The sequence below is a fragment of the Oncorhynchus keta genome, chromosome 25 (genome assembly GCF_023373465.1).
Source record: "Oncorhynchus keta strain PuntledgeMale-10-30-2019 chromosome 25, Oket_V2, whole genome shotgun sequence".
NCBI classification, from domain to species: domain Eukaryota; kingdom Metazoa; phylum Chordata; class Actinopteri; order Salmoniformes; family Salmonidae; genus Oncorhynchus; species Oncorhynchus keta.
Genome location: NC_068445.1, coordinates 35,605,243 through 35,620,349, shown reverse-complemented (window position 1 = coordinate 35,620,349; position 15,107 = coordinate 35,605,243). Strand labels below are relative to the sequence as shown.

The 15,107-nt window shown below is 48.0% G+C and overlaps 1 protein-coding gene across 2 annotated transcripts in view; it reads right to left on the bottom strand.

Moving 5' to 3' along the window:
- LOC118357967 (collagen alpha-1(XXVII) chain B-like) overlaps positions 1-15,107 on the bottom strand; it is a 119,623-nt gene that overhangs the window by 80,148 nt on the left and 24,368 nt on the right. For both annotated transcript variants that reach the window (XM_052479147.1, XM_052479148.1), the window contains one exon: positions 3,656-3,709. In XM_052479147.1, coding sequence (XP_052335107.1) covers positions 3,656-3,709 — 54 coding nt within the window. The remainder of the gene's footprint in view (positions 1-3,655; positions 3,710-15,107) is intronic.

Here is a 15,107-nt window from a genome sequence, read left to right as displayed (position 1 = left end):
GTTTACATGTAGGACTACAGTACCCACTGTTAGTTAACAGTAGTGATCAGATACACACACAGTTGCTTGATTTAAAATGTGCATTTATACATTCTCTGCAAAGTTATGCTGTTTAATCACACAGAGGTGGAGAATTACAGTTTACATGCCGGCCTGTAGTGTGAGGGAGTGAATGGGTTCACACACAACAATTGTATTTACACAAGACAGAGTCCATTAATATGAGTGACCAGGCACATTCCTTGTCCTTTTCAGGCAGTAGTGGGATGCTGTCTGACTACTGCTGTAGTCTAGGGTACTGGGAAGTGATTGCTGTCTAATCTTAAATACTGTACCATAAAAACGTTAAACGCATATAATCCTAAACCTCACTCATACATAGGACCAGGAGTTTTTCACTGACCACTTGATCTGACCCAGAAAAACTCAGGCCCCTTTAAATATAACTAGAGCCCATGGTTTTTACTGGCCAGGTGGAAAGGAAAACAACCTGGCCCTCGACATGTTAATTGGGCCATTCAAGGACTAACACAGAGACATTTGCAACCAGTAGTAACATATGTGTTTGTTCAAAGGAATTGGATCAAAGGGAAATCATTTTACACACACTGGGCTTCTGAACAAACCCTGCAGACTCCTGCAAACTCCTGCAGTTTATGACGTTGTCCTGTTTGCCTACGATGAAAGAGTCTCCACCTGAATGCACCAGGCCAATTTCAGCAGGTACTCTAGTCAACAATCACTGTTGGTGCTAAAACTGTGAAAAGAAAAACGGTCACGTAATAATACAATATTCTACTAGGCTACTGATGGTAAAACAATATAAGCTTCTCCATTATTGCCTCCATCGCACCATTTAAGTCTACATTTTCACATAAGCCCCAACTTTGCATGAAATGTGTGCATCCCAAACAGGACCCGATTCCCCTATGGGCCCTGGTCAAAAGTCGTACGCTATAGGGATTAGGGTGGCATTTGGGACACACACATGGTCTTTAAACGTCCTCCAGACCAGCCTCTCCTGGACAGGGCTAGGGAAAGGAGGTTGTAACTGGTGCCAACATCTACACTTGTGAACACTCTATTAATTTCATTGTCCAACTGACAATTATTTTTCAGTGGAAACTTTTAGAATTGCACTTACACTTGACGCCTCATTTGCAAGTAAAAAAAAAAAGGTATTTAATTGTTCCTCTTAAAATTTACAACCAGAAAATAAACCACCTGCTTTTCATCTCTGTGTAAGTGCAGTCATATAGTTTTGGGGGGTCATTTAGCAGACACTCTTATCCAGAGCACCTAACAGGAGCAATTAGGGTTAAGTGCCTTGCTCAAGTGCAAATTAACAGATTTTTCACCTAGTCAGCTGGGGGATTCAAACCAGTGACCTTTCGGTTACTGGCCCAACACTCTTAACCAATAGCCTATCTGCTGGCTACTGGCCCAACACTCTTAACCAATAGCCTATCTGCTGGCTACTGGCCCAACACTCTTAACCAATAGCCTATCTGCCGGTTACTGGCCCAATACTCTTAACCATTAGCCTATCTGACAGTTACTGGCCCAACACTCTTAACCACTAGCCTATCTGCCGCTTACTGGCCCAACACTCTTAACCACTAGCCTATCTGTCGGTTACTATCCCAACACTCTTAACCACTAGCCTATCTGCCGGTTACTGGTCCAACACTCTTAACCACTAGCCTACCTGTCGGTTACTGGCCCAACACTCTTAACCACTAGCCTATCTGTCGGTTACTGGCCCAACACTCTTAACCACTAGCCTATCTGTCGGTTACTGGCCCAACACTCTTAACCACTAGCCTATCTGTCGGTTACTGGCCCAACACTCTTAACCACTAGCCTATCTGTCGGTTACTGGCCCAACACTCTTAACCAATAGCCTATCTGCCGGTTACGGGCCCAACACTCTTAACCACTAGCCTATCTGTCGGTTACTGGCCCAACACTCTTAACCAATAGCCTATCTGTCGGTTACTGGCCCAACACTCTTAACCAATAGCCTATCTGTCGGTTACTGGCCCAACACTCTTAACCACTAGCCTATCTGCCGGTTACTGGCCCAATACTCTTAACCATTAGCCTATCTGACAGTTACTGGCCCAATACTCTTAACCACTAGCCTATCTGCCGGTTTCTGGCCCAACACTCTTAACCACTAGCCTATCTGTCGGTTACTATCCCAACACTCTTAACCACTAGCCTATCTGCCGGTTACGGGCCCAACACTCTTAACCACTAGCCTATCTGTCGGTTACTGGCCCAACACTCTTAACCAATAGCCTATCTGCCGGTTACTGGCCCAATACTCTTAACCATTAGCCTATCTGACAGTTACTGGCCCAATACTCTTAACCACTAGCCTATCTGCCGGTTACGGGCCCAACACTCTTAACCACTAGCCTATCTGCCGGTTACTGGCCCAACACTCTTAACCACTAGCCTATCTGCCGGTTACTGGCCCAACACTCTTAACCACTAGCCTATCTGCCGGTTACTGGCCCAACACTCTTAACCAATAGCCTATCTGCCGGTTACTGGCCCAACACTCTTAACCACTAGCCTATCTGCCGGTTACTGGCCCAACACTCTTAACCAATAGCCTATCTGCCGGTTACTGGCCCAACACTCTTAACCACTAGCCTATCTGCCGGTTACTGGCCCAACACTCTTAACCAATAGCCTATCTGCCGGTTACTGGCCCAACACTCTTAACCAATAGCCTATCTGTCGGTTACTGGCCCAACACTCTTAACCACTAGCCTATCTGCCGGTTACGGGCCCAACACTCTTAACCACTAGCCTATCTGCTGGCTACTGGCCCAACACTCTTAACCACTAGCCTATCTGCCGGTTACTGGCCCAACACTCTTAACCACTAGCCTATCTGCCGGTTACGGGCCCAACACTCTTAACCACTAGCCTATCTGACAGTTACTGGCCCAACACTCTTAACCACTAGCCTATCTGCCGGTTACGGGCCCAACACTCTTAACATTTGCCTATCTGTCGGTTACCATCCCAACACTCTTAACCACTAGCCTATCTGCCGGTTACTGGCCCAACACTCTTAACCACTAGCCTATCTGTCGGTTACTGGCCCAACACTCTTAACCACTAGCCTATCTGTCGGTTACTGGCCCAACACTCTTAACCACTAGCCTATCTGCCGCCACAGTTGACTGGTGGTGTTATAGAAGGAATGGATTAACCACTGATTAAGCAACGGCCATTTTCTGAAGAATTCCATTATGGCCCATTAAAAGCACAGAAATAGTGCTTTTGGCATACTAACTATATCCATAGTATGACCAGTAAGCATACAACAGACTAAATTTACAGTACGGCACATATAGTACTGTTAGTGCGGTTAGTATGAGTATTCGAACACAGCTATGAATTAACCACTGTGCTTTCACTCTGTCTTTATGAGTACTGGCGCAGGCACAGTTCAAAGAGGACATGACCGCCATAGAGTTTCATATGGAATCACAGGATCTACATGGAAATAATGTTACCACTATATACAGCACATACACTATCACCAATACCTGTCTCTATATTGGCCCTCTAATATGGCCACATGTGGCCCCCAATACACCTATGGAGCATAATTGATCTACTGAACACATACCTTGAGTCCAGGTGGGCCGGGGCGACCTGGGTTTCCGTGTGGACCAGGAGGACCCTACAAAAACAGGAAGACACAATGTTGAGATGAAATGAAGATTGAGGAGAAAAACAGGTTGATCTACCATACATGTGTTTCAGTACAAAGGGAGTGTGACAGTGTGTTCATGTATTGGCTCATGTACATGCTTCAACCACTTTGTGGTTTTCGTAAAGGAGTAGGGGATGCTTCTATATCCATCACTGTCTGAGTAATCTTACTGCCTGTAGACTTTCCACTGTTTAACGTCTGGCTATGCAACTGGTCAAGGTTGTGTAGGTGCTCTGCAGACCAAATGCATTCTGTCTGTGTGTCTGTGTGTCTGCCTGTCTTTCTGTCTGTCCGTCCGTGTGTCTGCCTGTCTGTGTCTCTGCTTGTCTGCCTGTCTGTCTGATTGCCTGCATGTTTGTTTCCCTGCCTGCCTGCCTGCATGTTTGTTTCCCTGCCTGCCTGCCTGCCTGCATGTTTGTTTCCCTGCCTGTCTGCCTGCATGTTTGTTTCCCTGCCTGCCTGCCTGCCTGCCTGCCTGCCTGCCTGCATGTTTGTTTCCCTGCTTGCCTGCCTGCCTGCCTGCATGTTTGTTTCCCTGCCTGCCTGCCTGCCTGCCTGCCTGCATGTTTGTTTCCCTGCCTGCCTGCCTGCCTGCCTGCATGTTTGTTTCCCTGCTTGCCTGCCTGTCTGCCTGCATGTTTGTTTCCCTGCCTGCCTGCCTGCATGTTTGTTTCCCTGCCTGCATGTTTGTTTCCCTGCCTGCCTGCCTGCATGTTTGTTTCCCTGCTTGCCTGCCTGCATGTTTGTTTCCCTGCCTGCCTGCCTGCCTGCATGTTTGTTTCCCTGCCTGCCTGCCTGCCTGCCTGCATGTTTGTTTCCCTGCCTGCCTGCCTGCCTGCCTGCATGTTTGTTTCCCTGCCTGCCTGCCTGCCTGCCTGCATGTTTGTTTCCCTGCCTGCCTGCCTGCCTGCCTGCCTGCCTGCATGTCTGTTTCCCTGCCTGCCTGCCTGCATGTTTGTTTCCCTGCCTGCCTGCCTGCCTGCATGTTTGTTTCCCTGCCTTCCTGCCTGCATGTTTGTTTCCCTGCCTGCCTGCCTGCATGTTTGTTTCCCCTGCCTGCCTGCCTGCCTGCATGTTTGTTTCCCTGCCTGCCTGCATGTTTATTGCCCTGCCTGCCTGCCGGCATGTTTATTTCCCTGCCTGCCTGCCTGCATGTTTGTTTCCCTGCCTGCCTGCCTGCCTGCCTGCCTGCCTGTTTGTTTGCCTGCCTGCCTGCCTGCATGTTTGTTTCCCTGCCTGCCTGCCTGCCTGCCTGCCTGCCTGCATGTTTGTTTCCCTGCCTGCCTGCCTGCATGTTTGTTTCCCTGCCTGCCTGCCTGCCTGCATGTTTGTTTCCCTGCCTGCATGTTTGTTTCCCTGCCTGCCTGCCTGCATGTTTGTTTCCCTGCTTGCCTGCCTGCATGTTTGTTTCCCTGCCTGCCTGCCTGCCTGCATGTTTGTTTCCCTGCCTGCCTGCATGTTTGTTTCCCTGCCTGCCTGCATGTTTGTTTCCCTGCCTGCCTGCATGTTTGTTTCCCTGCCTGCCTGCCTGCCTGCCTGCCTGCATGTTTGTTTCCCTGCCTGCCTGCCTGCCTGCATGTTTGTTTCCCTGCCTGCCTGCCTGCATGTTTGTTTCCCTGCCTGCCTGCCTGCCTGCATGTTTGCTTCCCTGCCTGCCTGCCTGCCTGCATGTTTGCTTCCCTGCCTGCCTGCCTGCCTGTTTGCCTGCCTGCCTGCCTGCCTGCATGTTTGTTTCCCTGCCTGCCTGCCTGCATGTTTGTTTCCCTGCCTGCCTGCCTGTATGTTTGTTTCCCTGCCTGCCTGCCTGCATGTTTGTTTCCCTGCCTGCCTGCCTGCATGTTTGTTTCCCTGCCTGCCTGCCTGTATGTTTGTTTCCCTGCCTGCCTGCCTGCATGTTTGTTTCCCTGCCTGCCTGCCTGCATGTTTGCATGTTTGTTTCCCTGCCTGCCTGCCTGCCTGTATGTTTGTTTCCCTGCCTGCCTGCCTGCCTGCTTGCCTGCCTGCCTGCCTGCCTGTATGTTTGTTTCCCTGCCTGCCTGCCTGTATGTTTGTTTCCCTACCTGCCTGCCTGCCTGCCTGTATGTTTGTTTCCCTGCCTGCCTGCCTGTATGTTTGTTTCCCTGCCTGCCTGCTTGTTTCCCTGCCTGCATGTTTGTTTCCCTGCCTGCCTGTATGTTTGTTTCCCTGCCTGCCTGCCTGCCTGTATGTTTGTTTCCCTGCCTGCCTGCCTGCCTGCCTGCCTGCCTGCCTGCCTGCTTGCCTGTATGTTTGTTTCCCTGCCTGCCTGCCTGTATGTTTCCCTGCCTGCCTGCCTGCCTGTATGTTTGTTTCCCTGCCTGCCTGCCTGTATGTTTGTTTCCCTGCCTGCCTGCCTGTATGTTTGTTTCCCTGCCTGCCTGCCTGCATGTTTGTTTCCCTGCCTGCCTGCCTGCCTGCATGTTTGTTTCCCTGCCTGCCTGCCTGCATGTTTGTTTCCCTGCCTGCCTGCATGTTTGTTTCCCTGCCTGCCTGCCTGCCTGCCTGCCTGCCTGTCTGCCTGCATGTTTGTTTCCCTGCCTGCCTGCCTGCATGTTTGTTTCCCTGCCTGCCTGCCTGCATGTTTGTTTCCCTGCCTGCCTGCCTGTATGTTTGTTTCCCTGCCTGCCTGCCTGCATGTTTGTTTCCCTGCCTGCCTGCCTGCCTGCCTGCCTGCCTGCCTGCATGTTTGTTTCCCTGCCTGCCTGCCTGCATGTTTGTTTCCCTGCCTGCCTGCCTGCATGTTTGTTTCCCTGCCTGCCTGCCTGCATGTTTGTTTCCCTGCCTGCCTGCCTGCCTGCATGTTTGTTTCCCTGCCTGCCTGCCTGCATTTTGTTTCCCTGCCTGCCTGCCTGCATGTTTGTTTCCCTGCCTGCATGTTTGTTTCCCTGCCTGCCTGCCTGCATGTTTGTTTCCCTGCCTGCCTGCCTGCATGTTTGTTTCCCTGCCTGCCTGCCTGCCTGCCTGCATGTTTGTTTCCCCTGCCTGCCAGCCTGCATGTTTGTTTCCCCTGCCTACCTGCATGTTTGTTTCCCTGCCTGCCTGCCTGCCTGCATGTTTGTTTCCCTGCCTACCTGCCTGCATGTTTGTTTCCCTGCCTGCCTGCCTGCATGTTTGTTTCCCTGCCTACCTGCCTGCCTGCATGTTTGTTTCCCTGCATGCCTGCCTGCCTGCCCGCCTGTGTTTGTTTCCCTGCCTGCCCGCCTGTGTTTGTTTCCCTGCCTGCCTGCCCGCCTGCCTGCCCGCCTGCCTGCCCGCCTGCCTGCCCGCCTGTATGTTTGTTTACCTGCATGTTTGATTCCCTGCCTGCCTGCCTGCCTGCCTGCCTGTTTGATTGCCTGCCTGCCTGTCTGTCTGATTGCCTGCCTGTCTGATTGCCTGCATGTTTGTTTCCCTGCCTGCCTGCCTGCCTGCCTGCCTGCCTGTCTGATTGCCTGCCTGCCTGTCTGTCTGATTGCCTGCCTGTCTGATTGCCTGCATGTTTGTTTGCCTGCCTGCCTGCCTGCCTGCCTGTCTGATTGCCTGCCTGCCTGTCTGTCTGATTGCCTGCATGTTTGTTTCCCTGCCTGCCTGCCTGTCTGTCTGATTGCCTGCATGTTTGTTTCCCTGCATGTTTGTTTCCCTGCCTGCCTGCCTGCATGTTTGTTTCCCTGCCTGCCTGCATGTTTGTTTCCCTGCCTGCCTGCCTGCCTGCCTGTCTGATTGCCTGCCTGCCTGCCTGTCTGATTGCCTGCATGTTTGTTTCCCTGCCTGCCTGCCTGCCTGTCTGCCTGTCTGATTGCCTGCATGTTTGTTTCCCTGCCTGCCTGCCTGCCTGCCTGCCTGCCTGCCTGCCTGTCTGATTGCCTGCCTGCCTGTCTGTCTGATTGCCTGCATGTTTGTTTCCCTGCCTGCCTGCCTGTCTGTCTGATTGCCTGCATGTTTGCTTCCCTGCATGTTTGTTTCCCTGCCTGCCTGCCTGCATGTTTGTTTCCCTGCCTGCCTGCATGTTTGTTTCCCTGCCTGCCTGCCTGCCCGCATGTTTGTTTCCCTGCCTACCTGCCTGTCTGCATGTTTGTTTCCCTGCCTGCCTGCCGGCCTGTATGTTTGTTTCCCTGCCTGCCTGCCCGCCTGCCAGCCCGCCTGTATGTTTGTTTCCCTGCATGTTTGTTTCCCTGCCTGCCTGCCTGCCTGCCTGCCTGCCTGCCTGCCTGCCTGCCTGCCTGCCTGCCTGTCTGATTGCCTGCATGTTTGTTTCCCTGCCTGCCTGCCTGCCTGTCTGATTGCCTGCCTGCCTGCCTGCCTGCCTGTCTGATTGCCTGCCTGCCTGTCTGATTGCCTGCATGTTTGTTTCCCTGCCTGCCTGCCTGCCTGCCTGCCTGTCTGTCTGCCTGTCTGATTGCCTGCATGTTTGTTTCCCTGCCTGCCCCATTCAACAGAACATACATTCCAAGTGGGCCCCATTCAACAGAACATACATTCCAAATGGGCCCCATTCAACAGAACATACATTCCAAATGGGCCCCATTCAACAGAACATACATTCCAAATGGGCCCCATTCAACAGAACATACATTCCAAATGGGCCCCATTCAACAGAACATACATTCCAAATGGGCCCCATTCAACAGAACATACATTCCAAATTTCAACAGAACATACATTCCAAATGGGCCCCATTCCAAATGGGCCCCATTCAACAGAACATACATTTCAAATGGGCCCCATTCAACAGAACATACAAATTCCAAATGGGCCCCATTCAACAGAACAAGGGCCCCAGAACATACATTCCAAATGGGCCCCATTCAACAGAACATACATTCCAAATGGGCCCCATTCAACAGAACATACATTTCAAATGGGCCCCATTCAACAGAACATACAAAATGATTCAACAGAACATACATTCCAAATGGGCCCCATTCAACAGAACATACATTCCAAATGGGCCCCATTCAACAGAACATACATTCCAAATGGGCCCCATTCAACAGAACATACATTTCAAATGGGCCCCATTCAACAGAACATACATTTCAAATGGGCCCCATTCAACAGAACATACATTCCAAATGGGCCCCATTCAACAGAACATACATTCCAAATGGGCCCCATTCAACAGAACAGAACATTCAACAGTATTGTGAAGGTGTCTTCTGATAAAATGTGATTCAAATCAATATTGAATTATTTGGGGGAGAGATAAGCTGCACCGTAGACAATGTTGGACTTGCTGGGGTATTGTCCATCACAAACACCTCTGGTGACAGGAATAAGTGAGAGAAGAGAGAGAGAGGGGAGACAGGAGAGAAAGAGGAGAGAGAGGTGGGAGACAGAGGAGAGAGAGGAGAGAAAGAGAGAGGGGAGACAAAGGAAAGTGAGAGACGAGAAAGAGGAAAGAGAGGGGAGACAGAAGAGAGAGAGAGGAGAGACATGAGAGTGGGGGGAGACATGAAAGTGACAGAAGAGACAGAGGAGAGAGAAAGGGAGACAGGAGAGACAGAGGAGAGAGAGAGGGAGACAGAGGAGAGAGAGAAGAGAGAGAGAGAGAGAGAAAGGAAAGAGAGAGAGAGAGAGAGAGAAAGAGAGAGGAGAGATGAGAAAGGGAGACATGAGAGACAGAAGAGACAGAGGAGAGAGAGAGAGAGACAGAGAGAGAGAGAGAGAGAGAGAGAGAGAGAGAGAGAGAGAGAGAGAGAGAGAGAGAGAGAGAGAGACAGAGAGAGAGAGAGAAACAGAGGGAAGATAGAGGAGAGACAAAGGAGAGAGAAATGAGAGATGAGGGGAGGGCCAAGTGTTTGGTTTAGTAATGCTGCCTGTCTCAGTCTCTGTTATTTAGTGTATGTGTGCTTTATTATCAGCCTGTAGAGAAGTTGTGTTATTATCAGCCTGTAGAGAAGTTGTGTTATTATCAGCCTGTAGAGAAGTTGTGTTATTATCAGCCTGTAGAGAAGTTGTGTTATTATCAGCCTGTAGAGAAGTTGTGTTATTATCAGCCTGTAGAGAAGTTGTGTTATTATCAGCCTGTAGAGAAGTTGTGTTATTATCAGCCTGTAGAGAAGTTATTATCAGCCTGTAGAGAAGTTGTGTTATTATCAGCCTGTAGAGAAGTTGTGTTATTATCAGCCTGTAGAGAAGTTGTGTTATTATCAGCCTGTAGAGAAGTTGTGTTATTATCAGCCTGTAGAGAAGTTGTGTTATTATCAGCCTGTAGAGAAGTTGTGTTATTATCAGCCTGTAGAGAAGTTGTGTTATTATCAGCCTGTAGAGAAGTTGTGTTATTATCAGCCTGTAGAGAAGTTGTGTTATTATCAGCCTGTAGAGAAGTTGTGTTATTATCAGCCTGTAGAGAAGTTGCTTTATTATCAGCCTGTAGAGAAGTTGTGTTATTATCAGCCTGTAGAGAAGTTGTGTTATTATCAGCCTGTAGAGAAGTTGTGTTATTATCAGCCTGTAGAGAAGTTGTGTTATTATCAGCCTGTAGAGAAGTTGTGTTATTATCAGCCTGTAGAGAAGTTGTGTTATTATCAGCCTGTAGAGAAGTTGTGTTATTATCAGCCTGTAGAGAAGTTTTGTTATTATCAGCCTGTAGAGAAGTTTTGTTATTATCAGCCTGTAGAGAAGTTGTGTTATTATCAGCCTGTATTATCAGCCTGTAGAGTTGTGTTATTATCAGCCTGTAGAGAAGTTGTGTTATTATCAGCCTGTAGAGAAGTTGTGTTATTATCAGCCTGTAGAGAAGTTGTGTTATTATCAGCCTGTAGAGAAGTTGTGTTATTATCAGCCTGTAGAGAAGTTGTGTTATTATCAGCCTGTAGAGAAGTTGCTTTATTATCAGCCTGTAGAGAAGTTGTGTTATTATCAGCCTGTAGAGAAGTTGTGTTATTATCAGCCTGTAGAGAAGTTGTGTTATTATCAGCCTGTAGAGAAGTTGTGTTATTATCAGCCTGTAGAGAAGTTGTGTTATTATCAGCCTGTAGAGAAGTTGTGTTATTATCAGCCTGTAGAGAAGTTGCTTTATTATCAGCCTGTAGAGAAGTTGTGTTATTATCAGCCTGTAGAGAAGTTGTGTTATTATCAGCCTGTAGAGAAGTTGTGTTATTATCAGCCTGTAGAGAAGTTGTGTTATTATCAGCCTTTATTATCAGCCTGTAGAGAAGTTGTGTTATTATCAGCCTGTAGAGAAGTTGTGTTATTATCAGCCTGTAGAGAAGTTACTTTATTATCAGCCTGTAGAGAAGTTGTGTTATTATCAGCCTGTAGAGAAGTTGCTTTATTATCAGCCTGTAGAGAAGTTACTTTATTATCAGCCTGTAGAGAAGTTGTGTTATTATCAGCCTGTAGAGAAGTTGTGTTATTATCAGCCTGTAGAGAAGTTGTGTTATTATCAGCCTGTAGAGAAGTTGTGTTATTATCAGCCTGTAGAGAAGTTGTGTTATTATCAGCCTGTAGAGAAGTTGTGTTATTATCAGCCTGTAGAGAAGTTGTGTTATTATCAGCCTGTAGAGAAGTTGTGTTATTATCAGCCTGTAAAGAAGTTGTGTTATTATCAGCCTGTAAAGAAGTTGTGTTATTATCAGCCTGTAGAGAAGTTGTGTTATTACCAGCCTTTCTAAAAGTCAGCAGCTTTCACTACCCCCCACATACTACCCTGCCCCCTCAGCCCCAGTCCCAGCACACCACACACAGCTCAGTGGACATATGGAGACACTTACCAGAAGCTCATCTACAGATGTCCTACCTCTCTATTCAACCATTCAGTGCATCTCATAGCATTTACATTAACTGGATATTACAACATATGGAAATCATTATCTCTTAATACAAAGACGGGAAAGAAATATAGAGAGGGGAGAGAGAGACACAGAGAGACACAGAGAGACACAGAGAGACACAGAGAGACACAGAGAGACACAGAGAGACACAGAGAGACACAGAGAGACACAGAGAGACACAGAGCGACACAGAGAAAGAGAGAGATTCTACATTCTACGCCATTAAAAAGCTAATTCAAATTGAAATACCTATTCAAATTTGGCTAAAACTAATTGAAAATGTCATTGAACCAATACCTTATGGCAGCGAGGTGTGGGGTCCACTTGCAAAACAAGATTTCATCACATGGGACAAACACCCCATTGAAACCCTGCATGCAGAGTTCTGTGAGATTATCCTACATGTCCAGAGGAAAACTACAAACAATGCATGCAGGGCAGAATGAGGCCAATATCCACAAATAATAAAAACTCAAAAAAGAGCAATTAAGTTTTGGAAACATCTAAAATACAGTGACCCCCTCTCATATCACTACCAAGCCCTGCCATGCCAAGAGCTGAGCAAAGAAAAGAGTCCCCTCATCTATCTGGTCCTGGGGCTGAGTTCACAAATCTGTTCTACTAACACACTGAAGCCTCAGGACCAGAACATCAAATCAATCAGGATAAACCAGATTACAACACATTCCAAACAAAACGACATTGCGTATTGGGAAACACAACAACAAACACAAAGCAAAATGCAGTGCTATCTAGCCTTAAATCGACAGTACACTGTGGCTAAATATTTGACCATGGTTACTGATCAAAACCTTAGAAAAACCATGACAAAGTACAGGCTCAGTGAGCACAGCCTTGCCAATGAGAAGGGTAGACACAGGAAAACCTGGCTCCCTGTAGAGGAAAGGCTGTGCAACCACTGTACAACAGCAGAACCTGAGACGGAGCTGCATTTCCTGACAAAATGTCAAAAATAAAAAATAAAATTAGAGAGTGTCATTTCCCCAAATTTGAAACCCTTATTCAAGGTTTCAAAGACCTCTCTGATGAGAGTAGGCCACCCGTCCTGTTCGGGGAGGACGCAGAGAGCTGTGGGTTGGCAGCGCACTACATTGCTGCCTGCCATAAGTTGAGGGACAGTGTCTGACAGACCAATCAACCTGCACATGCTTATTGTTATTGTTGTGGTTATTGTTGTTACTGTTGTCCCGTTGACAATTTTGATTCTCATTTTTATTTTATATTGTAAATATCCAAAATAAGCTTTGGCAATATGTACATTGTTACATCATGCCAATAAAGCAAATTGAATTGAATTGAATTACATTGAGAGAGAGAGAGAGATCATTTTTGTTGTTTTTCACTTTATATATTCACTTTGTATGTTGTCTACCTCACTTGCTTTGGCAATGTTAACACATGTTTCCCATGCCAATAAAGCCCTTGAATTGAATTGAATTGAATTGAATTGAATTGAGAGAGAGAGAGAAAGAGAGAGAGAGAGAGAGAGAGAGAGAGAGAGAGAGAGTAGAGAGAGTAGAGAGAGATAGAGAAGACAGAGAGAGAGAGAGCAAGAGAGAGAGAAAATGGTAGAGAAAGAGAAAAAAAGAGATAACAGAGAGAAGACAGAGAGAGTGAAGACAGAGTGAGAGGATACAGAGAAAAGACAGAGAGAAGACAGACAGAGAAGACAGAGAGTGAGAGGATAGAGAGAAAAGACAGAGAGAAGACAGACTGAGAGAGAGAGAGAGAGAGAGAGATAGGACAGAGAGGGAGAGAGAGAAGACACAGAGAGAAAGAAGACAGAGAGGGAGAGAGAGAGAGTGATATAGAGAGTGAGAGAAGACAGAGGGAGAGAGAGAGAGTGATATAGAGAGGGAGAGAAGACAGAGGGAGAGAGAGAGTGATAGAGAGAGGGAGAGAAGACAGAGGAGAGAGAAGACAGAGAGAAAGAAGACAGAGAGAGTGATAGAGAGAGGGAGAGAAGACAGAGAGGGAGAGAGAGGGAGAGAGGGAGAGAAGACAGAGGGAGAGAGAGAGAGTGATATAGAGAGGGAGAGAAGACAGAGGGAGAGAGAGAAGACAGAGAGAAAGAAGACAGAGAGGGAGAGAGAGAGAGTGATAGAGAGAGGGAGAGAAGACAGAGGGAGAGAGAGAGAGTGATAGAGAGAGGGAGAGAAGACAGAGGGAGAGAGAGAAGACAGAGAGAAAGAAGACAGAGAGAGTGATAGAGAGAGGGAGAGAAGACAGAGAGGGAGAGAGAGAGAGTGATAGAGAGAGGGAGAGAAGACAGAGGGAGAGAGAGAAGACAGAGAGAAAGAAGACAGAGAGAGTGATAGAGAGAGGGAGAGAAGACAGAGGGAGAGAGAGAAGACAGAGAGAAAGAAGACAGAGAGGGAGAGAGAGAGAGTGATATAGAGAGGGAGAGAAGACAGAGGGAGAGAGAGAAAGTGATAGAGAGAGGGAGAGAAGACAGAGGGAGAGAGAGAGAGTGATAGAGAGAGGGAGAGAAGACAGAGGGAGAGAGAGAGAGTGATAGAGAGAGGGAGAGAAGACAGAGGGAGAGAGAGAGAGAGAGTGATAGAGAGGGAGAGAAGACAGAGGGAGAGAGAGAGAGTGATAGAGAGGGAGAGAAGACAGAGGGAGAGAGAGAGAGTGACAGAGAGAGGGAGAGAAGACAGAGGGAGAGAGAGAAGACAGAGAGAGAGAAAGAAGACAGAGAGGGAGAGAGAGAGAGAGTGATAGAGAGAGGGAGAGAAGAGAGAGGGAGAGAGAGAGAGTGATAGAGAGAGGGAGAGAAGACAGAGGGAGAGAGAGAAGACAGAGAGAAAGAAGACAGAGAGGGAGAGAGAGAGAGTGATAGAGAGACAGAGAGGGAGAGAGGACAGAGAGGGAGAGAGAGAGGGAGAGAGAGATATAGAGGGAGAGAAGACAGAGGGAGAGAGAGAGAGTGTGATAGAGAGGGGAGAGAAGACAGAGGGAGACAGAGAGGGAGAGAGAGAGAGAGAGTGATAGAGAGGGAGAGAAGACAGAGGGAGAGAGAGAGAGGGAGAGAAGACAGAGAGGAGAGAGAGAGTGATAGAGAGGGAGAGAAGACAGAGGGAGAGAGAGAGAGTGATAGAGAGGAGAGAAGACAGAGGGAGAGAGAGAGTGTGATAGAGAGGGAGAGAAGAGAGAGAGAGACAGAGGGATAGAGAGAGAGAAGACAGAGGGAGAAAGAAGACAGGGAGAGGACAGAGAGAGAGAGAGTGATATAGAGAGAGGAGAGAAGACAGAGGGAGAGAGAGAGAGAGAGAGATAGAGAGAGGGAGAGAAGACAGAGGGAGAGAGAGAGAGAGGGATATAGAGAGGAGAGAGAAGACAGAGGGAGAGAGAGAGAGTGATAGAGAGGGAGAGAAGACAGAGGGAGAGAGAGAGAGAGTGATAGAGAGGGAGAGAAGACAGAGGGAGAGAGAGAGAGTGATAGAGAGAGAGAAGACAGAGGGAGAAAGACAGAGGGAGAGAGAGAAGACAGAGGGAGAAAGAAGACAGAGAGGGAGAGAGAGAGAGAGATATAGAGAGGGAGAGAAGACAGAGGGAGAGAGAGAGAGTGA